This window comes from Sceloporus occidentalis, unplaced genomic scaffold (assembly GCF_023333645.1).
Source record: "Sceloporus occidentalis isolate IW3139 unplaced genomic scaffold, rSceOcc1.0.p SCAF_15, whole genome shotgun sequence".
Lineage (NCBI taxonomy): Eukaryota > Metazoa > Chordata > Lepidosauria > Squamata > Phrynosomatidae > Sceloporus > Sceloporus occidentalis.
The window spans coordinates 7,639,423-7,663,719 of NW_028316995.1; the positions used below are offsets into that span (position 1 = coordinate 7,639,423).

Sequence of the window (24,297 nt, forward strand, 5' to 3'; positions counted from 1 at the left end):
GTAGAAATAATATATTGGATACTGTGGCTGAGTTAGACTGGAATAGGTGATGTTTAGGCAGCAGTGGGTGGACCTATCGGCCCCATGGTCATGCCATGGAACGTTAGCTCAATTTCTTCTTTCTGTGGGCAGGAAGGAGCCTTTAACCGTGCCCACTCTCCGCCCACTTTAACACTTTTCCCCACCCACGTCCCTCCCAATAAAGGCGTTGTAGGACTTGCCCCACCCTTACACAAAGCTACGCCCTTCGAGGAGAGAGTGGTCCTGTAGCCTACCCTGGGATCATCACAGGTATGCCCATAGTTTTTCATCTACTGGAGCCACTGAAGATATGGTGCCGATTGTGTCCAGAGAGAAACCGTGCTCTGACCGCCTGTGTCTAACTGTGTTAGATATGCGACGTGGTCATTAATCTTCATGCACAACATGCAGATGATCCAAATAGGTTTTTAACTGTGAAAAGGAAAAAGCTTTTTTGCTCTCTTAATGTTGTTTTTGCCCATCTGGCTCTGTGTCGGTATCAATAGTAGAACCTCCTCTTCTGAGTATTAACATTATATGTCCACGCTGCGCATGTATTTTGTTTTATTCAAACCTATGAGTCATAACAAGAACTTTATGATATAATTATACTTTGAGACTCTCAGCAGTGGAACTGAGCTGTGATAAATATGATATTGGATGTTTGTGTGTATGTATACTGTGCAAAAGGTTTAGGTTCAGGTAATGTAAGAAAGCTTTCAAAAAAAGACATGTTCATGGTCTATTTTTATCATTTAACAAACTGCAAAGTCAATGAACAGAAGAAAAATCTAAATAAAATCAATGTTTCTGTGACCACCCTTTGCCTCCAAAACAGCATCAATTCTTCTAGGTACACTTGCCCATGGTGCACAGTGGAACCCAACAGGCAGTTTGTGTCAAACATCATGGAACAGTTTTTCTGTAGATTTAGGCAGCCTCAGTTTTTTTCTCGCTCTCTTCATGTAATCCCAGACAGACTCGATGATGTTAAGATCAGGACTCTGTTGGGGCCATCACTCATTGTTGTTCTTTACGCTGAAGATAGTTCTTAATGACTTTGGCTGTATGTTTGGGGTTGTTGACTTCCTGCAGAATAAATTCTGACCAAACTCCTCTGGACACAGTTGGAGTGTCTCAATGTGTCGGTGGTCCTCAACATTTTCTTTGTGCTTCTTCAAGAGAGTTCGGACAGAATACGTAGAAACCTCTGTCTGCTTTGGAATTTATGTTTGGACGAGACCTCGCTGATGCAGTATAACTTCTTTGTGTCTTGTTGCTGTGCTTACCATGGTGTATGACTTTTGACATTAAACATCTCCAGCATCCTCAACTTGTTGGTGAGTTTAGCTGTTCCTTATACAGTTGTATTCCTCCTACACAGCTTTTTCCGTTTCACTTAATGATTGTGTTTCAGCCTTCATATTAAATTGATGATCATTAGCATCTTTTTGGTATAATTGTTTAATCGTACACCTAAAAATATGCTACAGAATCTCTGACTTTGTGCAAGGGTACCTAGAAGAATTGATGCTGTTTTAATGCCAAATGATATTTGGTCACACCAAATACTGATTTGATTTAGCTTTTTCTTCTGTTCACTCACTTCGAATTTTGTTAAATGCTAAAAATATATTAACATGTGTATTTTTAAAGGAATTCTTACTTTACAGCATTTTTTCACACCTGCCTAAAACCTTTGCACAGTACATTAATTATATATACACATTTTGTATTAAACATAAAATATTAACGTATATTAATGTATATTGCTAGCTGATTCTTACTTTTTTACTGAAAAATGAGTACTACCTTAAAGGTGCTAATATACATTAAGAAGAAAAAATGTCAACTGAATTATGGAATTTCAATAAAAAAGTTATTTAAAAAAAAAAACCCTGACTTTACAAAATGACAATTTATGATTTTTAAACGTATATGGCCATATATGGTATTAAACTTTAGGGCATGCTACTAACGCAATAAGCTTTGGTTTAATTTAAATGTGAATTTTAAAAATAAATATGTATCTGGTACATATGGCTATGTCACTGGTTATTAACTATGATGCTGCATTTTCACAATCGTTATAGATTTCACAGTCTGCTGTTTACTAGGAAGTACTGAGTGGCAACATGATGTGATAAGACACCCCCACACCCCATCTGGGATCATGTTATCTTCGGATTTTCACTATGAAAGAAGAAAGTTGCTGGTGTCTCATTACTCTTTTCCAACCTAGTTATCAGTTCCCTGACTCTCACAGTGAGCTTAACGGGTCTATTTTTTTGTGTGGAAAGATCTCTTTTCATACAATATATAGATAATATTTTTTACTCTTTGGTCAGTTGAATAATGTTGTATTTGGCAACAGGGTTACCGTTAAACTATATAATTTATATATAATAAGCACTAAGTCAGGGTGTAATATTATAATGACAGACACTGCAGAAATATTTTAAAATAAATAATTATTTGAGGTTGTAATACCGGTATATTGGTTTGTAACAGGCTTACACGCTGCCAGAGGGCTTTCTTATGCATTTTTTAAAAAATTGCAAACTTTACATTGTTCTGTAGATTGCCCTGTCCATGACAACTCCATTTTAATTGAGAACACAAATGCAAATATTTATTATTTAAAATATTGAGTTAAGAATGAACCCAAGTGTGTGCCATTTGCAGCTTTCCTTCACAAAGCAGATGTAAACCGGCTTGTTTGCAGACGGCATTTTGCAGGCGAAATGAAAGGTGGCATGTTGTATATCTAATTAATCAAGTTATTGATTTAATTAAGGAACAGTCTCAAGTAACACATGCTGTGGGCAGATGGTAAAAAACATAAATTATCTACATTGTTATTATAGGGGACCATGGGCAGCTCAGCTCATGGAATATCAGTTATAACCATGATACATAAAAAATGAGGACAGACTTTGGGGGCGAAGAGGACAAAGAATGAAGAAAATGAGGCAGAATAAAATAGGGAAAGAAAAGATAAATGTGAGAAAGTTAATAGGTATTAAAAATTATTGTTGATGGACGTTGATCTTCCTTAAATTAACTAATTTCTTAAGAATTTAACACATTAGACAAAATCATAATTTAGGTCAATACTAATAAAAGTAGTCGAATTTCTATAAAGGATGTTGGGTTAAGAATGTGTTACAAATTTAGTGTTAAGTTTTAAAAAATGTATGGATCCATAAACATAAGGTTAAAACATGGTCATAAATAATATTCAGTGGGTGCGCCACGTGTGTATGCTGTGAATTTTGCATACCGTGAGTGAAAATTTGGCATCCGGACACCGGTTTAGCACGTTTTGTACAGAATGACGCACTCCATCAATGGCTCGCCTTTATATAACATTTAACCACTCGGTGACCACTCATTTCCCCACTCATACAGCCAGGCCACAGAATGTTTTTGCATCTGAGATGCTATTTATCTTAGATATTTACACAGAGTTTTCCCCAGAAAGAAAGCAGCAAGCCTGTCCTTCAAATTTTATTTTATTCATTTTTGTAAGAAAAAAACAGTTTGTCCCTTTAAAATGGGCAAACGATATACCGGTATTTATCCAATTCTTCTTCTATAATTATGATTTGCGTTTCTTCCTAACTGTGCATATATCCAAATAATCTCCTTATTATGTATCTATTGTTTCCATGTTGCCTGTAATGTATCTGGTAGCAATGAATGGAAGGAGATAATTAAACATCATCAAATATGAGAAGTTCACAGCTCAAGACAACGTCTTTGAAATCTTTTTTTCTGTGTCCAAATGGACGCTCACTGCTACCTAGTGGATGTTTAATGAACCAATGCCGAACGTGGCAGTAAGAAATAAGAAATCGGTGTACTGAAATAAAATAACTGAATGTATCATAAAAGTATGTATTAATATAGTTTTATTTTATCAGCCCAGAAATATAAAAACTATTTAGTATACACCACATAGCCCCTGCCTATGAACTGGGTATTATTACAGTAGGTCTATACTTTTTAGTTTAGCTAGCTTTATACAAATACAATATCGTAATAGTACATAATAACATATATCATAGATATATGTATATTGTTTCTTTTTTGTATGCTCATTTCTTTTTTACAGGACCTTTCCTCCACTCCACCATTCAGTTCCTTCATTAATTCATTTATTCATTCATTCATTTATAAAACTAATTTATTAACTGTATTTTGCAACAGTGGAAATGACATATTTTGTGGTCACTGAATGGTTAAATATTACTAAAATTGCATGCCTTCTCTTTTTATGGGAGCTAGGAAATCTAGGCTAAGGGTTTATGAAGCTAAAAAGGGAAAACTGCAAACTCCAGATGGACCTTTAAATGAAGTTAATTTATGGTTCACACAAATTTCACTGATGAAATGTGGCCCGGTTTTAAGTAAATAGTCAAATCATCATAGCACAATTCCGAAAAATGCAAGCATAAAAAACACGTTTTGTATGAATAATTTAAAATGAAGCATATTTGTTTCATTGCGATGTGCGTAACGCTTGCATTCCATTTATACACAAACTATTATTTGCACATATTTCTCCTTGACACATTTTATAACTATTTCTATAGAAAATAATCAGAAAAGGTTATCACAGTTTATATGGCATTTAGAATTCATAAGCGTTTCATGAGCAAAATCAAAGCAATATATAACTACGTACCACGGTAATCAGAGTTAGATAAATATTGCAGGATCACAATGAAATTGATTCTGCACAGTGATTTCAAATGTTGATGATCTCATTCCAAACGTGCACATTTTCTAAAGACGCGCTGAACTAAATATCAAATTTGTTTCAGCTGGTAAATTGCTGTTAATGGGGCATACTGAACCCACATCTGTTAGGCTAAACGCGTCCAAGTTTCCATTTGATTTCATTGGTTAACAATGTAGTTCGAGGTTTGCAATACTCTTCCAAATTGGGTGTTTCCAAAGCTCAAGAAACTGTTTCCAAGTGTTCAGTAATGTCACACAAAGTGTAGTTTGTGTGATGGAAATTAAAATATAGACATTCTAAAGCAGGTAGCTCAGGGTTCATTGAGGAGCAAATGAATGAAAAATCCTTTCATTCTGCTATTTTATGAACAAAAATAATGTAAAATTATCAATATATACATAGTAATTATTACTAATTACTTTTGTATTGTATTCTTATTAATTTTACAGAGAAAACATTAGTCACACAAAAATAAACAAAAAATAGTGATAAGATAATAAGAAGTAATTAAAATAATTCATAATTGAAATAAGTTCTGTAAGTTGCGAGGTGGGTCCTCCATGGATGCGTCCGGGTGCCATGTGTTCTGAAGGTTAGCGACGCACCCGGCCATCCACGTGATGTAAAAGAAAATGTGCTTCATCAGACCAGGCTGCCTTCTTCCATTGCTCAATGGTTCAGTTCTTATGCTCACGTGCATGCACTGTGTGTTCTGACACCTTTCTATCAGTAGTATATAACAATAGCAATAACTTTTTCAGCAATTTGAGCTACAGTAGCTCTTCTGTTGGATTTGAACACATGGGCCAGCTTTTGCCCCACATGTGCATCAATGAGCCTTGGGTGCCCATGACCCTGTTGCCGGTTCACCACTTTTTCTTCCTTGTACCACTTTTGTACTGACCAGATCGGAAACACCCCACAAGAGCTGCAGTTTTGGAGATGCTCTGACCCAGTTGTCTAGCCATGACAATTTAGCCCTTGTAAAAGTGATCAGATCCTTACGCTGCCCATTTTTCCTGCTTCTAACACATCAACTTTGAGGACGAAAGGTTCACTTCCTTCCTAATATATCCCCCACTGGGGACAGGTGCCATGATAACAAGATTATCAGTGTTACTCACTTCACCTGTCAGTGCTCATAATGTTATGGCTGATCAGTGTAGATTGTCCTATTATGGAGGACATACCAAATATACACTTTGCTCAAATACAAAAGTCATCATTGCCAGATGCTATAAGCACCAGCTTCATAGGGCCAACTTTTTAACCAAGAAGTATTGAGGTGGAGTCCTCTAAGATTTGGGGGCCAATGTACTGCCTCTGATTCCAGGTAGCCCTCTAAACAAAGGCCTTATACACTAAAAATTATTTAAAAAAAATAGGAGACTGGAGGCAGGGCAAAGGCCGTATCTCCATAAGCACTTTCTCAGTTGGGAGGTGAATGAGTCCCAGGGAGCCCCAAAAGAAAGTACTCTTGAACCATATGTACAGGCTGTAACAAGCCTAATTGTGAATCTGTCTTTATTTAACTCAGTGTCAGGGTGGTCACTACAGTACTTAATCTATTGATATTGTAAGACAGCATTTTGGCTCCAAATCTTTTTTTATGAAAAGATCATCAAACAGATGTAAGCAAACAGAAATACTATTTCACCACTTCATGTGTATGAATTTCTAGCAGATTTCAGCCACTATTATAAAAATATCCCAGAAATAATCTGAGATTGCTTCATCTCTATTGCCATATGATATAGCACAAAAAACCCCACCAAAACAAAAAAGGAAGTTAAGGCTCATTACTTAAGTTCCAAGTAAAGTAACGTAATGCCTTATAAATGGATCTTTTATAAGATGTTATTATTTGGGGTCCTCTTTGGCTACTCCTGGTGCAAGTGAATGTAGTTAGGTTCTTAATGCAGAAAGGACACCAAGCTTCCTCATTCATATGAGTGATTCCTCATCAAGTGAATGACATCTAAAGAGACCCCGTAAAATGTAGAAATAATTAAGCATGATATTATCTTAATTAGATAGTATCTTTAACAAGATACAGCTTTATTAATATGCCAGGACAAGATTTTTGCTTTAGTTTTTTGTTGGATGCGGTACAAAAAAAAACATTATACAACTAATATGTGTGATCCCACCTGGCTCAATATTAATTCAGAAGCCCAACATAGATGATATTGTCTATATTATCTACTCACCGTGAGAATAATAATATACTAATTGTTGCCTTGTAAAGCCAGATTTCATTCTTCCTGACAAAACTGCATTGCCAATATTAATTTCCACACTAAGAAAAGATAAATCTGAATCACTTGTGCCATGTGTGCTGCTATCATGACATAAAAAAACACTAAATTAGTTAATCCTTCGTGCGTTGTGAGCATTTATATGATTTTCTACATTCTTGTAAGATAAAGGTTCTTGTTACAAGATGTTTGTCTTGATTATACTTTATTATAAAAGTGTAAAAATAATGCAGGGATTATGCATACGTAGTTATTCTACTCCAGAATTCTAAAAGGGGAAGAAAACAACAATAACATCCCAAAAGCAATAAAAATCAAATATTTGTTGATTAATAACTCTGCACGTACTTTTGTCATTATGAGAGATTTCCTACTGTAGGGTTTTCTATTCTAGGGTATACATTAATGTTACAAAAGATGCTTTTTAAGAAGCATAATGTTATTAATCCTCATTTACGCATTCATGCAAAATTACTGAATATTTGGAAAATGTTCCCCTACAAGAAGAAATTGTAGAAATATCGTAATAGTGGTCTTACACGAGACAAAGTCCGTAGTTATTGTTGATAATTTTTATTTGGGAAATATATTTATGGCGTAAGCTCTCAAGACCGTTAGGTGTGTATGTTTGTGTGATACACATGATATGTGTGTGTACATCACACTATATGAATGTAGGGATCTGCTTGAAGGTACAATACGGCCATTTTGATTTTATAGAAGTAACACTTATTGTAGGCAGTGATGGAGTACATTTTAGTATCACTGCAGGAAGCAGAAATGTTCTCACACTAGAAATGGTAGGATATCCATTTCTGAATAGTGTGGGTGAAGCAGAATTATACATCCCACAAAAGAGATGGTTAAAGAAAAATAATAACATCCAATCTAAATATGCATGACCGCAGCTTTAAAGAACACTCTGTTTTATCTACAGAAAGTAAAATGCAGATTTGTGGATCTGTAGACAAAAATGGCAGTATGTATTTTGAGAAACACAAGCAGGCTCTTGCTCTTTTTAATGCAAATAAATGTTTTGCAGATGATTAGAATCTACTTTTGCAGAAGATCTTTGATGTATACTCTCTATCCATTTTTATTTAATGAGAACAAACTGAATCCTTCTTGCATATGCATGGGGGCCGCATGCAACAGCTGTTACACAATCCACACATGTGCCAACAGCACGTTGGTTGTCATGGCAGCAGGACTCCTCCCTGCCACCCGTCATCTCAGTATATTCTGGATGATACCGCCAGATTGGCCATTGGCTTTTATTTACAAAGAGCTGAGTGGCCCAAGAAATCCTCAAATATTCAGAAAACTCGGCCCCTCTTAGAGACCAGTAACAAGGTCGCATAAGACCCTGGCAAGTGCAATACTAAGTGCATCAAAGAGACCGTTGCTGAGTGTCCATGTGTTAAATCAAGTTCCTTACAGACAATTGGGACTCAACTGAGTGAAGGATGGAACTAGTAGGCCTAAAGTATTGGTGCTGTATAGGTTTATAGAATATAATTAAGAGCACGAAACACATGAGGCAATTGGCAAATCTGAGCCACCATAGCTTGTGGGTATCAGTCCTTACTATTTTATGCATGAAGAAAAATAAAGCTTACATTTTAGACACTGAGGAAGAGCTCCTGTGCAAATACATGTATAAAAACAAAATAAACAATAATAGTGTAGTATATTTAACCCTTCAAAGTGAGCAATGAAATGTTTCTTTATCTACTCACAAAAATCCCGGATCACACATCAAACAGTTCTTTAATTCCACCTTAATTTACTGATTACTAACTTTTAAGCAATTTCAGCTGAATGGAAGTGTGGATCATTGCAATTTTGCCATTGACAGTGCAGTTCTTGGAACCTCCTATATTTTTGGTCTTCCATAAAGTAATAGACAATAACGCTGTTTCATCTGGAAATAGTGAAAATGATCTTGTTCATATTTTTTACTCCCACTAACAAAGTCTGCTAGCAAACATGTCTTGTCTCCTTACTTGGGAATGCAGGAAGAAAATGTAGGATATATATGTGATCATTCAAAAAAAACTGATTATTAATAACATACAATGAAACATGCCTTTGATGAATATTCTTCACTTGAAAGTCAAAGCACAAAAATATCCGTGTGTATCTGTGATGCATGCTGAGCTTCAAAGTCTTAAAATGTCTTTTTCTTATTGAAGAAAGCTTTGAGTTATTTAAAGAATATGTGAAAAAATGTAAGAATATGTTTTCAGTGGCATAGCCAGACATAGCTAGATAGGGGGAAAAGATCATCTTGTCCCTGCTCTGATTTGGAGCAGCGGTTTGAAGATCCCGTCAGTTCACAAAGTTCTACGCTGTAATTGTTACGGACTTTTGTTCAGAGATGGTGCCAGATTCTTATAAAATGAGATTTCATGGCACCGAGGAAAGAAAAATCTCTGTGTTCTGTGCAATACATATATACTAAATTTTGTTGTGATATATATATATATATATATATTAACGTTTTATAAAATTATATTATAAATTATTATAAACTATTATAATCCAAACAAGAAATATTAGCATTCAGTCATTATTTTACTTTTTGTAAAAAATCGACTTTATATTCCCTTAAATAGTGGGCATTTTTAATAAATAAAATGTAGACCTTTTTTAATACCATTGGTAGCCTTTTTTTCTCACTTTGGTAGTTTCTTCCCCATTCCCTTGATCTTCTGGAAGAACTCATCATTGCTAAACTGATTAAGACATATAAAATATAAAAATATTCCAGAAATAACGTTACATCGCATAATCCAATGACAATTTGGAAGACTATGATTGTGCCATTGCTGTCTATGCCATGGTGCTCCATGGTAATTTGGTGGTCCAACAGGGCTGGCTACAAGTTTTATTTTAATAACTGTGAACTTGATACTGGATAAAATAATTGTTTTACAATTTTTAACAATGATAGCTAACTTCACATACCCTCTAGCTACTATTTTGTGATTGCAGATATGAAATATAAGGCTAACTACGACCGACACTAGTTTTGGGCTATATAAATAACATGTAAGCATCAGCATGAGGACATTTCTACCACATTTTGTAATGATTTGATGATATGGCAGAAAAAATGAAGAAAACATGTTCCATTTAAATCTACTGTACTAAAATAAATTGTCTCATTACTTGATGAAGGAAATAGGGTATGCATCAGTAAGAAATATTTACAGTGACATTACTTTGTCTTTAACTTGTAGATTGTCTTAAACAAATAATGGTGAAACATCGTTAAAAAAGTCATTATTACATTTTGATGTCATACTACTTGATAAAATATTCTGAACCATGCCTGGCATTTGTTTTATTAGTTTTGTATAAAACCTGTGTTTTTTAGTGAATTTAATGTATACCGTTGTCTCTCTGACACTTCCCTATGATTCTCTAGTGTTGCAGACTTGTTTTATTTTAATTTCATGTATTTCCTTCCCCTTTTCTCTTTTCCAGGTCACATATCGGTGGAAGGATTTATGAGTTATCTCAGTAGTGAAGAGAATGGGGTCGTACCGCCTGAGAAACTGGATTTAAATGAAGACATGTCACAGCCCCTCTCACATTACTTTATCAATTCTTCCCACAACACCTACCTCACAGGTAAAATCCCACATTTCATAAAAATGATTTTGTTTTCATTTTCATGGTATACTTCGATATGAAAAAAACTATGGTTAGCTAATAACCAGCAAAACACAACTAATTAGCTTATAAAGGGTAAAATTTTATAATTTGCTATTATATACATTATGAATATTTTGCTTTTCTGGGATTTTCAAACCCCAATGTACACCATGTCCATAAATTACCTATATGCGCCCATGTTTCGTGGTTCAATATACAAATCTGTATTGTAGTACTAATTTAGCAGTGATGCATGTTCAAAGACAGTCCTTCTTTTTACATACTGAAAAAAGAAAATATAAAAGAGACTATGAAAAACAAAAATCTAATGGAAACTCTATTGCAAAATAAAAAAAACGAAGAAACAAAGAAGCACGTTTACATTCCATATAAGTTTAAATGCATGTAAATGTTTAACATATACATGACCTTATGTAAAAGTAAATAGTGTGGATTACTGGTTAAACTGAGAACAGAGACACTTCAAAAGGAAGGTATTCCTCTTAGTCAACGATCCAATAACATACATGCAAGTTCTCTTTTAGGATCATCGCTTAAGGCCATTGACTGAGGGTTCCTTTATTTAACCCCTTAAGGACAATGAGTTGTCCTTAAACCCATTAAAAACAATGCATTGTGATTATGCATTTGTCATTAAGGGGTTAAACCTTGAGCCTGTAGAAGTGTTTTTTTAAGTGATTTCTTCTTTGGGTGGCCAGATCTCTCGGGGAATAACTGTAGATAATGCGTTATACAGGGCTGCAATTTTAACTCACCCATGCATAACATTTAATGCATCCACGCACTCTGTACGGATGTTTTCCAGGTTAAATAACATTCTTATTTGCTCTGCCATTGTACTTGGCACTGGAAATAATTTTGATCTTGAAAGTGCTACCTATTACATTCTAATACATCTAATTCCCTAGATACATACAAAAAATCTGTAATAAAAATTGTATCCCTACCCAAATTAGAGTTTAGTGTCAGATTTCCTGTTAATAGTGATTATCGCGTATGGACAGCGCATACAAAATTATTTTAAAACGGAAATAGTCTCAGCTATTTATACCTGCAGGCGACCAATAGAGTCGCTCGCACGACCCTTTAACTCCTGACAGCGAACCTACGGATTTCCGCTTCCGTTAACCCCTGCGATGCTGCGTAGATAAGGTAGGATAGATGGGGAAGGGACCAGAGAGATTAGTAAATGAAGACGAACACGAAGATGAACATGAAGACGAACTTCGTGTTGTGTGTCTTCGTCTTCATATAAGTTTTGCCGCCGCCATGTTCGTATGTTTGGTATTCGGGCTGAACAACGAAAACACACCCTTCGTGTTCGTTTTCATGTTCGCCCGAATACGAATGCACAAGTCTAGTTTTTACAGTATATTATTAACCATCTCCATATGTCCCCATCTTTGACTTCAAATATCTCATTATAGTTTTTTTATGTGTAATAATACACACACAGTTACTATTGATAAATGCATTTGAGCATCAGAGATTCTGTAAATTTGGCTGTGTGTTATGTTTACAGCTGGGCAGTTGGCTGGTAACTCTTCAGTGGAGATGTATCGTCAAGTCCTGTTGGCAGGCTGCCGTTGCGTTGAGCTGGATTGCTGGAAAGGAAGAACTGCCGAGGAAGAACCGGTTATTACACATGGATTTACGATGACCACTGAAATATCCTTTAAGGTATGACACATGCAAAACGGGAGATGAGTAATGTTGCCATCTGTTGCCTTGTAGGTGTTTTCATCCATTTGATGAAGAATGGAGTGTAAACATTATGTTTACGATCTATGCTACTAGTTTCTCTTGACTTGTCCGTAAAGACCATCACCATATCTATATTTGATAGAAATCCCACCAATCTATTATACTGCATATATATATATATATATATATATATATATATATATAAAGTCCAAAAATAGTTACCGGCACTCCAGGGACTTTCCAAATAACCACACAAACAACTTCGGTTTTCAAGTCAACGTTTCAGTCTTGTTTATTTCAGACTTTCATCAGGACATATATATATATTCTTTAGAGCATCAGGAACCGCTCATCGGTGTTAGTAGCTGCTATTTCTTTCTTCTATCGCTCATCTTTTCTTATCTATACTTTTCTATTCTTCTACTGGCACAGACGTATGCAGAAATTTCTCAGAACCTTTGATTTTATACTTTCCCATCGTCCAGCTCCCTTCATTAAAGCGCCTTGTATTTTACTTTACTTGGCTTATAAAATAGAATTTCCTCTGGAGACAAGTTCTCAAGGCAGGTGAGCAGCCCCTACTCCAGTTCAACGAAAGCATAGGTGGGGACTGAGCCTCTCTGTTCTTGAGTCTAAATGTTTGCTCATTTACTTCCTGTGTATCAGAATCCTTAAGAATGTCATAGCTATTACAAATGACCTAATACATCCTTGAAACATCGTGAAAATCAGAAACCAAATTGCAATTTCAACTTGGTAGGAAAATGAAAAAATTGGTTTATCACCGAAAGGTGTACAATGTAGAAAATCTCTCGTCATGCCTTATGTTGTTGAAGCAGCATGAAGCAGAACATTGCTATCTTTAAAAAACTGAAAACAATACTTCTAGAATTCAAGACACATAATGCAATGTAACTCTTAAGCCTCTTATAATTGGAAGGTCTGAAATACATGTTTGGAACACAATAGGAATTTGCTATGTTCTCCTCCATTTGAGAGGCTTATTAGTGCTCAGCCGTGAGGGATAAGCACCATAGTTTAATTTAATACAGAATATAGTGTGACGATTCACAGCAAATTAGGTTTGTTAGCTTATATGCATTATTTGTTCTTTTTTTCCGATCAGTATTCCAAATGTTTATCATAACTTTCTGTAGTTAACACCCCAGCCATCATATGGACTTCAACGCATTTGATATTTGGGAGCTCCATTGCGTTAAAGTACTCACAGAGTTCTTCAATACAGATTCTTCTTTAGAGCGGCTTTCAGACCGTAACCTTTCCCTTAAAAGTCAGTGATGGATTTCCATCCAAAGTTTCCACCAGTCAACGTAAAGTCAATGCAATCATATTAAAGGTACTGTTACAGTTAAGCATCTTTAATGCATACGGTATAGATGGTTTAGGGTCTTGGAATAGAAAGCCATTAAACTAATCAGCCTGGATTAATACTATAGTATCTAAATTCCACCCTATCAATATCAAATTCCTTTTGAGTTTGGACAATGCTTTTATGCATAGACTACATAGACATCCATTTGGAGGTCTTGTGGTTGGGTGGCCCCTGTTTATTACAATGTTTTTAAGAATGTGTTTGAGAAGTTCTGAAATGTTATTCTGATTTCAGGAAGTTATAGAAGCCATTGCTGAATGTGCATTTAAGACCTCACCGTACCCAATTCTCCTGTCTTTTGAAAATCATGTGGATTCGTAAGTTGTTGGACAGTTTTATAATTTGTCAATACTTTTAGGCGAACAGTCTTATCAGAAAGTAATGATTAGGATACCTTTTCCTTGTTTGTAAAACGTATTCATTGTGTCCTTTTAATTAACCCCTTCAATCCCAGGGGTTTTTGGTACCTCAAAGCCCAGAGCAATTTTGCCATTTTTGGGGTATGTCGGTTTAGCGATGATTCTCTTTTCCTGTGAATAGTGTACCCATGTAAACTATATATTGTTTTTTCAAGGAGAGACAGAGCTTTTATTTGATACCATAGTTGGATGATTAGCTGAAAACTGAGAATGAGAAATTTAGTAAAAACTAGCGAAGATTAGAAAAATAAACAATTTTTTTTTTACATTTTCCCTCTGAATCCTCACAAAATTAGGTAAAGTGATGGAAAATCCCCTCCAAGTTTATCAATTCAGGTGTCCTGATTTCAGAAATACCTAATTTATATAGATTTTCCAGACTTTCCCAGCACCAGGGAGCATACTATTAGGTGTACAATTTTGTATCATTGTTATGCCTATGGCTTAACGGGTTTGGGGGTTGTGAACAGGGGCAGGAGGGTTATACTGGCTAGATGTTATGCTAGGGCAATGGGAAGTAAGGTTTTTTTAAGAATTTTTTTATTATATTTTTTTATATATTTTTTTAATTTTAATTTTTTTAAATTTTTTTGTATTTTTTATATATTTTTTTTTTACACAGTAATGGTTAGAGGTCCTCCTAGGGACCTCCTGAACATGCCAGTGATGTCACAATGACATCACAGCTCACATTATAATTTTTTTTAGTATTATTTATATCATTATTTTAATGATTTATTTAATATTATTTTTTTAATGGTTTAATTTTTTTTTTTTTCAGCTTTTCCGTTTCAGGACGGGAGGGGGAGTGAGAGACATGGACAGTCTCTGTGCCTCATCGGAGGGCAGGATATCCCCGCAGGGGATATCCTGTCCTCCGATGACCTTCCGGGTTACGTCAGCAGTGACGCAACCCGGAAGGGAATGCCCGATCGCGCGTTTGAAACTACGCGATCGGGCACTTTCAAATGTAACAGCTTACCGGCTTTCATGCCGGAAGCTGTTACAGGAGATCGGGCAGCAGAAAGCCGGCGATGCCGGCTTCTGTTGCCAGGGGGGAGTCCAGGCTGTCAAACGACAGCCTGGTCTCCCGTGCAGCGGCAGGGATGTGTCCCTGACGCTGCACGAAGGGCTGGACGTAACGGGACGTCCATAGGGGTTTCTTAGTGGGCGTTTTTTGGACGTCCCGGTACGTCTATAGGGTATTGAAGGGGTTAAACCATATTCTGCGTCAGGGCCAGCCCAAGGCAAAATTTTAAATTTTAAAATGCCGCCAACCCCCTTATCTACCCTTACCCCCCCCTTGTACTTTCAGCAGTCCTGCGGCAAGTCTCCCTGTTCGGTCTCGGTGCCGGCTTGTAATGCTCAGCATTACAAGCCGGCACCGAGACTGAACAGGAAGACTCGCCGCAGAGGAGAGAGAGAGGGGCGCCGAGCGGGTACTGACAGCTTGGTAAGTGAAAACCACTCGGCGCCCCTCTCTCTCTCTTTCGCTTTAAAAAAAAAAAAAAGTGCTTGGGGCAAAGTGCCGCCCCTTCAAAAGTGCCTCCTGGAGCGGTTGCCCCACTCGGCTCCATTGTCGGGCTGGCCCTGTTCTGCGTCATATCTTTAAAAAAAACTGACAGGTCAACTATTTTTGCTTTTAAAACCTGCCCTAAGTGTTCAGAATTAGTTTCGCAACCTGCGTTACTGCTCACATCATTAACACTGCATGTATTAGTTCTGTGCTTTCTGACCTCATACATTTCCCCCTCACCTTAAAGCTACATATACGGCATTTTTATGTTTGGTAAAAAATTTTATATACAACATTTTATATATACGACCTGATCCTAATACTTTATCAGGGGCTTATTATACATTTCATAGACTAACATGACTCCTATTTTATTCGCTAAAGGAGTAATGTATATTTCAAGGCCTGATGTGTATCAATTCTTTCTCCGTGAGCGATGGAATAAAAAGTCCAGGTGCTTTGCATATGAAAAAGCCTCATGTTGTTCAGTTCAAAAAGTGTTACCTTACAGATAAGCCCTTCCATAACAAAATCACCGGTATTCTGCCTGTTCCACTCAACACACACAAAACACACAACACACACAAAACACACAACACACAAAACACATGACATTTTTCCACTTTAGATTTAACACAAACAGATGCATAAAGAACAGTAAAAGAGTACGTAGGTGGACTAGGCAGCAGACATGTATGTGTTTACCATTGAACAGAAAAAACAAAAGATAGCCTTTCTGTTTCATGGGATTAAAGTTCTTAAGAAACCAAAGTGTCATTCCAAGAGATTTCGTACTTTATTTCATGGCTTTGCTTCTGTAATTTAAATACAATAAAGGAAGTATCAGTGTTCCTTTAAGCCCTAATAAATATTTGTTGCTGTGCCATTTGCTGTTAAATACCCCCAAGCAGTTATTGTTTATTCATTTCATCTGCCATGCACCCATCTGTTGTTTTAGTCCCCGGTGAGACAGACTCTTCTGTTCTTTAATATATATATATATTATTATTCGGGAGGCTGCCAAGTTAAAACTAGGTTACTTCTCTATATTTGGTTACTCTTGGGAGTTTCATCTCATGCCATTTCAATCATCCTTTCAGCGGGACAGCAGACCGAAAAGGCAATGGTAATAGACTTCAGGGCTTAGTAAGATCCTCTGTGCCATTGCACAATTTCCCCATCCATCTGCACTCTCCCAGGAAGTATGTTTTAACAGCTATTGATAGTTCGATGTTCCCTTGAGGATTTTGTCAGATCAGCTATGCACAGCTGCCTACCACGCTGTCGTATGTGGTCAGCACAGAGTGCTCCACGGGCAAACACATGTTTCCATACCCTCCAGGCCAACTCACGTCAAACTCTATCTCTTACTCACACTCTGCTGGACAAAAGACCATGGTGCCTCCAGCGTGATGACCTCTTAAGGGACTGTATATATTTCTAATGTGACAGAATGAAGTTCATGAACATTTAATGTAGTATGGAAGCTCTGGGACTTCATGCTGGAGAATTACGTGAAGATAATAAGCAGTGTACCTATACATGTGATCTCATTTGGACGCATATTATTTAGTTATCCAGAAGCTAAAGTTGAGTGAGGATGGATATACCTCTTCAAGGTCACTCAGTGGCTAAGGATTAAGGAACAGCCTTAGGGATGCTCATGCATATTTTACCTCCATAAATGTCAATTATTGAGGCCCGTTATCACAAGTGAGTGCATACTTTCGCGCCCCGTGTGTTGAGTGATATAGCTAAACAATCATTGAACGGGTGTGCTGTATATTTGTATTATCTTATTTTTTAGACCAAAGCAACAAGCAAAGATGGCAGAATACTGCAAACAAATATTTGGAGATGGACTTTTAACGGACACATTAGAAAAGCACCCAGTAAGTTTTACTTCTTCAGTCATGTTAAATATATCTAGAACATCCATAGAAACAATTATGCACAATGCCAGGCTGATGTCTCATCAAGAGGTACATGGGGAGTTAGTCGATCTAAGCCTTACAATAATATCTCCTATAATGTTAAAGTAACCAAATTATAGTAAAAAGTGGAAGCCTCGTTTTGATAGCTGTACTTGGGTTCTGGAAGGGTCTTAGATATGGAACAGCCTCTCAGTGGTAGATGTTAACACAGTAAGGGAATTTTAACATGCATGGAATAATCTGCTTATTAGTTGCTTATTATTCTATTTTGGGCACATGAACCTGCTACCTATGTTTGTCTTTTATGTCGTAGCTTGAGCCTGGAGTTCCTCTTCCAAGCCCTTTGGATTTAAAGTATAAAATTTTGATAAAGAATAAAAAGAAATCTCACAAGTCATCAAATAGGAGCGCTAAGAAGAAACTTTCTGAACAAGCATCCACCGCGTGCAGTGACACCTCTAGCGTGTTTGAACCATCATCCCCTGGAGCAGGTGAGGCAATAGGGTTGTTACACACGCTTGGGGATTAATGAAATATTGGCGTGTCAAAATAGAGAAATTAATTAACAAAAATGCCTTTGTACAAATTAAAACAAATATTGTATATACCAGAAAAAAATAAGTAAACGGGGAAAAATGGGGTAATTGCCGATTGGAAATTGATAGCAAAAGGGTCTTGAAATAATGTTGTAGCTTTAGAGTATTATTATTATTGTTTTATATAGCACCATCATATTCCATAGCGCTGTACAATGGGTAGACAGGACATTACAAGTACTATATGACATAATTTGACTTACTTACAATGTTCATAAGGAGTCAACCTTTAACCCTTTAAGGAGTCATCCTTTAGCCCTTCCTTAACTGCTCATCTCAGAGGGAAAATCTGCACTGCTGGGTTTACCAAATTCCACCTAAATGTACATACATAAGCTAAGCAAAGTCTCCAGGCCTAGTGAGACTTGTTTTTTGGCTGGCATTATGGTGGCTGTCACTGAACGGAGAGGGGACTAACGAAGCAGGAAGGCTTGTAGCTGTCATAGAATGCTTCCAGATGTATGAAATTCAGTACCATATAAAAAAAATAATATCAATTCTGGGATGGAAATTTTAAAATGCCATCTATTATCCAGCTCCGCAAGGCAAATACCACAAGAATGGGCAAACAGGAAAAGCTTATTAAATCTAACTTTTAGTCCAGAAATTGGTAATGATTTAAAAAATATGCATTTCACATATATTTGGGAATATGAGCCATATCGGTTGGAGTTTGATGTCTTTAAGGAAGGTTGACCTTGTACCGTGCAGCTTCTAAAACTTTTATACAGATCTAGCTTACAGACAGATGCCGCTTTTTATGGGAAAATAAATTAAAAGCAAGCTCCACATAACCTGCAGAATACAATTAATCTTTTCTTAAGCCTACTGGAATTATTTAAGTCTCTTAGATTGTACCATTTTACAATCAGTGCATACGGAGGAAATAATATAACTGTTTGAAACCTGAATCGTCTTTAATGCTGAGATGATCAATGAGTTCTCCTCGTTGTGTATGGAACAGATACCTAAAGATACAGCTATCTAAGGCATAAATATTGGGGATTATGTCACACTATATGGCCATATGTTGCTTAGCCGGCCACTACATCAAAGTACCACTAGTTTGGCGAGTCCTATGTAATTTTTCATGGGTATATTGCTTACCAACGAGCTGAATCATTGGGACTGCATTTTAACCTAAAAGAGACTCTTAAGCAACTTAAAGCCTCACCTGGACACCATTAATGGCGTCTATATACCTCTATATACCTCTTTCGGACTGTTCTTCATCACTTTGTTTTTTCACCATTAATGAGGCATCTGTGTGCTGAGGTTTGGTCAGTGCATACCCAGTGAATAGCATTCAAAACCCCCCATGAAGACTAAATACCCCACAGGCACCAATTTTTTCCATGATTCCAATTTTCACATTATTTTCTCCACTGCCGCTTGTCAGCTGGAATCTCCAAACGACAGACAAGGAAGTTATAGAGTCCATGCATGAGCCATTCTTTTTCAGGTTTGCCCATTCCACTGCATAGTTTACCTATGGTATCCTTTTAAAAGTGTTCCAGGGTCTGAGTTCTCAATTTGGCTTGGCCTATGGGATTTCATTGAAACAGCCACAGTGTGCTAACGTATAAAGTTAATACTGTAACAAATAGTCTGATAATTCTACTAGGTGTCATTGCATGTTTAAAAAGATTAGACAATTAAAATCTGTTTGCGAACCCAAACAATACATGGTTATCCAGTAAGCCTAATACACTCTTTTTCATATAGGTATAGGCATTTAATTTTCATGGTATCAGTCTAGTTGAAGGACAAAATGCAATATTAAGAAGGATTAAATTACTGCCTTTTCTCACACTTCCAGCCATGCAAAACCCGCTTTCATCTTCCAGGAGCCCATTTAAGATTAAATGAATTTTAAAAGGTGAATATATATTAAAAAAAAAAAAAAAAAAAGGCAATTTGTTCTAGCTTTTGGGAAGATGATATGACTGCTCCTGTTCTGCTTGTTCTGGGCTGTTGGCAGCATGCCTGCAGATAGGATTAGCCAAAATAAAGTAATAAAATGTTATACTTGGATATTGAAAGGGAAAAGATATAAAAAAAAATACAAGTTTTGTGTACGCAAAACATTCAAGAATTCTTATGTAAACCTTACCATTGCCTTTATGGGATATAGGCTAACAGAGATGGCTTTGTCTTTTTCACAGGGGATGGGGGAAGACATTTGTTTTGCAGGAGACCGTTTGTCTATACCACGATATAAACCACAACAAGGCTTATTGTAAGTCTGTAGAGCTTTAGTATATTTTAGAAAATCAGCCTTGGTTTCAGATGAACCCTGGAATACACTTAAAGCTTTTCCTAATATGAAAAATGTCCTAGTGTGTATCACCTATGCATATGTTCCCAAGTGTCCCAATTTCTGGACAAAGATGTCCATTGCGGCTTCCACGTGGCTACCTCATGATGGTCTGCAGTGAATATGGTATGACTGGTGCCCCTTTCCACCAGTAGCCACACTCCCCAACATAGGTGTCTCGATTTGGAGACCTGAGATGTTGAGGTGTGTATGTCCTTAAAACAAGTCCGTCGGGTTCTTCCAGAATTTCTGCCAATGTATTGGAATATATATGCAGACTTGCTTTCCCAAAACAGCTTGCTCTCAAAGAACAAAACCACTCCCTTTCATGTTTTCATGTGAGAGAGTAAAGATGGGAAAATACTCAAAGCTAACTAATAATAGGGAAGTAAAAGTCTGCTTCCACCCGTGTGCACCGATCACAGAGAAGACAGTGTAAAGCTGCATCACAGAAATACGCAAAGCATACAAGTGATCCCGCCCAAACCAAAATAGGCTAGGCTTTCTTTTCATTATAATGGAATTATAGAATAGAAATGGAAACGCCAGTAAATCTTTTGTGTAATGTAAAGAAATTAGGAAAATGATTCCTAAATACGTTTTAAGATTTCTTTACAAAATGTGACTGTTATGTCTGCATTTCATGGCCTAAGGGATGACATGTTTAGTATTTGCGGCTGCCAAGTCATAAATACAGAAGTTAAAGTGGAATCAATATTCAGTGGAGTTCAACCATTCTGGTGATTTTCATAGCCCAATAAATGTATATTTGAACTTAAGTGATGAATTAAAAGACATTTGTTATTGACCACTATTGGTTTTCCAATAGCTCATCAGCTTTATATTCATCACACTTAACACATCAAGATGCATAGGGGTCATGGCTGTCTCTGGTAGATAAAACATATCTTCATGGAAGCCTAGGCAAAGTCTTACCCTAATGGAGGCAATTCCTTCTACAGTGCAGACAGCAACTGAGGGGCAATAATCTACTTTGCTTCGGGAACCAAAAGTACTTTAGCCGTTAACCTGCATAGTGGCATATGCTAATTTACCACCTAATAAATTCCATGCAATCCATGGTAAGATTAAGTTATAGTTAGTTCGCAATTTATAGCGAAGGAGCATGACGTCTACACTGGATGTTTCAGTACAATCAGAAACAAACATCACAAATCCAATTTTTACTGTCATTTTGTCATTCTTAAGGATAGCATTATATAAAATAAAAGGTTTGGTGTGGATTATTTATAGTGCTATAGACTATGGCGTATTGCTTTAATTGCATTTAAGAGAAAAAAAAAGCTTTTAAAAAATACTTTACTGTCGGAAGATAATTTTTGGGAACAATTTCAAGGACCAATAGAACCTGGGGAAAACATACTTCTGATCTTCTGTCCCAATCAGGGACCACCTGCCCACTATTTTCGGAGCTAATCTTCAGAGTGTTGCAAGGTGGCCATGTGGGAGCTTCCATGGAGGCCTGTGCTGTACATCAGAGGATCTCCTGACAGCCTCATAATCCCCATTGCCTGAGAAAGAGTGACAGTATAGCAGCTAGGTGGGACAGTGCCCAAAAATCTGGAATATGCCACTCTAAAATCCCCATTGAAGTGCCTGCATACTGCAACATACAATTTCATGCTTGGGTAATAGAATTTTATTTCTGATTCTCTAAACCTTGCAATGCAATATAAATAAATATATCGTAAATATAATATCTACTTTTTCCAGAAATTAATTAATTGTGGAAATTCTTGATAGAAAACTCAGGAGTAGACAGCTGTGTATTTGCCTAAAGGGCCAGTAGGTTAGGCGCACTGGGGGACTGCTTTCACGAAAAGTGGTGCCAGTTGGTCTCATTCTCTTCCAGTGCCACAACCTGAACAACCAGTTAAGCTGAAGGACTAATGATTGGCTATTGCTGTAGTTCACACCAGATCACTTAGCACTCCTGGCATTGGTATCTTAGTGGACCAGAGGGGAGGGCGGACGATGCAGAAATGAATTGCGGTTGCAGGAAAAATACTTTTCGTACCAACTGGGCACCAAATGAACGGCCTCTGGTGAAACTGGAATTTGACCTCTCTCTTATTTTTTACATTTAGAAACCAGGCAATTCCATCCAGACACTTTAAGAAATACAAAACAAATAAACACAAGTGTTTATCTTTCTGTATAAATGGACTTTTTCATAAATAGAGCCTAGAGGTACATTCCATTTCCAAACGAAGTTAGTGTTATGAGCACATGTTAAAAAGCTGCGTGAATGGTTATAGCGCACACTGGGAAGCAGCTGCCTTTGGGAACGGGAACATTTAGGTTTTTCACTGCTCTAATTATTTGTATTTTAAAGGCAACAATTCACTTGTCGCCCAAATGTCCGTATTATACATCAAATACCTGCATAGTGTATAGTAGGACTGTAAAAGCGATTTAAGGTGTCAGGAAATAAACAGATGCGAGTCACTAATTCTGTCTTCAGAGACAAGCGTCTGTCTTAAGACAAACCAAAGCTGGGCGATAGCACCATCCTCTGGTCAAAATGTACAGATATTTTCAATACAACATTATGATTATCTGTGTTTTTTTTGCTGTTACTATTGTTCTTAATGTTTTTACTGGTTGTAGCAATAGTAGGAAAATTCAGTATTTTAAAAATAAGAATATTTAAAAATCAAATATGTTGAGGGAAGTCGCCTTCCAACCCCCAAGGTAAATGAATCTGCTTTTTTTCCCCCACTTGCATCAACGCTCCTACACATAAGAGTATGTTAAGAGTTTTTTTGGGGGGGGGGTACGTGTAAATGTGTGAATTTGCCAGTTGGACTTTTGCCCAACACGTGTGAGTTTGCTGACTCACAGTTTAGTGAATAGATCCCAATGATTGCTACTCCGCTAGCGCTGCTTAAGAACCAAAAGGATAACCATTGCCTTACTGTTTATATCTTTTCAGAATTATATGACAGGCTGAAAACTAAACGTTCTTAGAATCAAATAAACATTTGTAACTATGATTTATTTATTAAATGCCTGTTGCTCAAGAGGTCGGTAATACAATGCACATTTCATATGTCTTGGCACAAATAGTCCTACACTTAGTTTCTTGTTTTTTGCCAAAGCAGCTGTTTGTGTTACTTTGTCATTCTAATTCCACTGAGTAAGTATAAATATTAGAGATAACTGGGCAGTATAGCACTGCTGCATTTCAGAGCAAAGAATTTACCGAAGTTGGCAGTGATTTCCAATCTGTGAACTATTAAAACTTACCTTAAGAGTCAGGGGTGAGCTTAGCATTAGTGGTACCTGGTTGTAGTACTCTTTGATGTCCCCCCTGTAACTAACACAGACGATACCTTTAAACATATGCACATACCCATATGTTCACACACACTAACACCATGCTGTAACACACACTTTAATTCTCTCCTAGACCAAACACTAACACACACTCACTCTATCACTATACAGATGCATACACACTATCTCTCTCTCAACTCCTAGGATCATCCGTGGTCCTCATAAAGCTCTGCCTCCCTGTCCTCATCTTTCCTTCCCTTCCCTCTTACCTCACGCAGAGCTCTGTCTTTGGTGCAGCTTGGATACATGGCACCGCACACACTCGCCACACCTGCCTTTGTGCACCCTGTTAAGAGTTGGAATGACCAGGGAACCATACACATCATATACATCATACACATAAATCCC

The 24,297-nt window shown here is 36.9% G+C and overlaps 1 protein-coding gene across 1 annotated transcript in view; it reads left to right on the plus strand.

The window, feature by feature from the left end:
• LOC149303207 (1-phosphatidylinositol 4,5-bisphosphate phosphodiesterase beta-1-like) overlaps positions 1-24,297 on the plus strand; it is a 253,652-nt gene that overhangs the window by 175,196 nt on the left and 54,159 nt on the right. Inside the window, exons 11-15 of the mRNA XM_089481675.1 lie at positions 10,519-10,665; positions 12,233-12,390; positions 14,042-14,124; positions 17,550-17,634; positions 17,990-18,167. Of these exons, the coding sequence (XP_089337801.1) occupies positions 10,519-10,665; positions 12,233-12,390; positions 14,042-14,124; positions 17,550-17,634; positions 17,990-18,167 (651 nt within the window). The remainder of the gene's footprint in view (positions 1-10,518; positions 10,666-12,232; positions 12,391-14,041; positions 14,125-17,549; positions 17,635-17,989; positions 18,168-24,297) is intronic.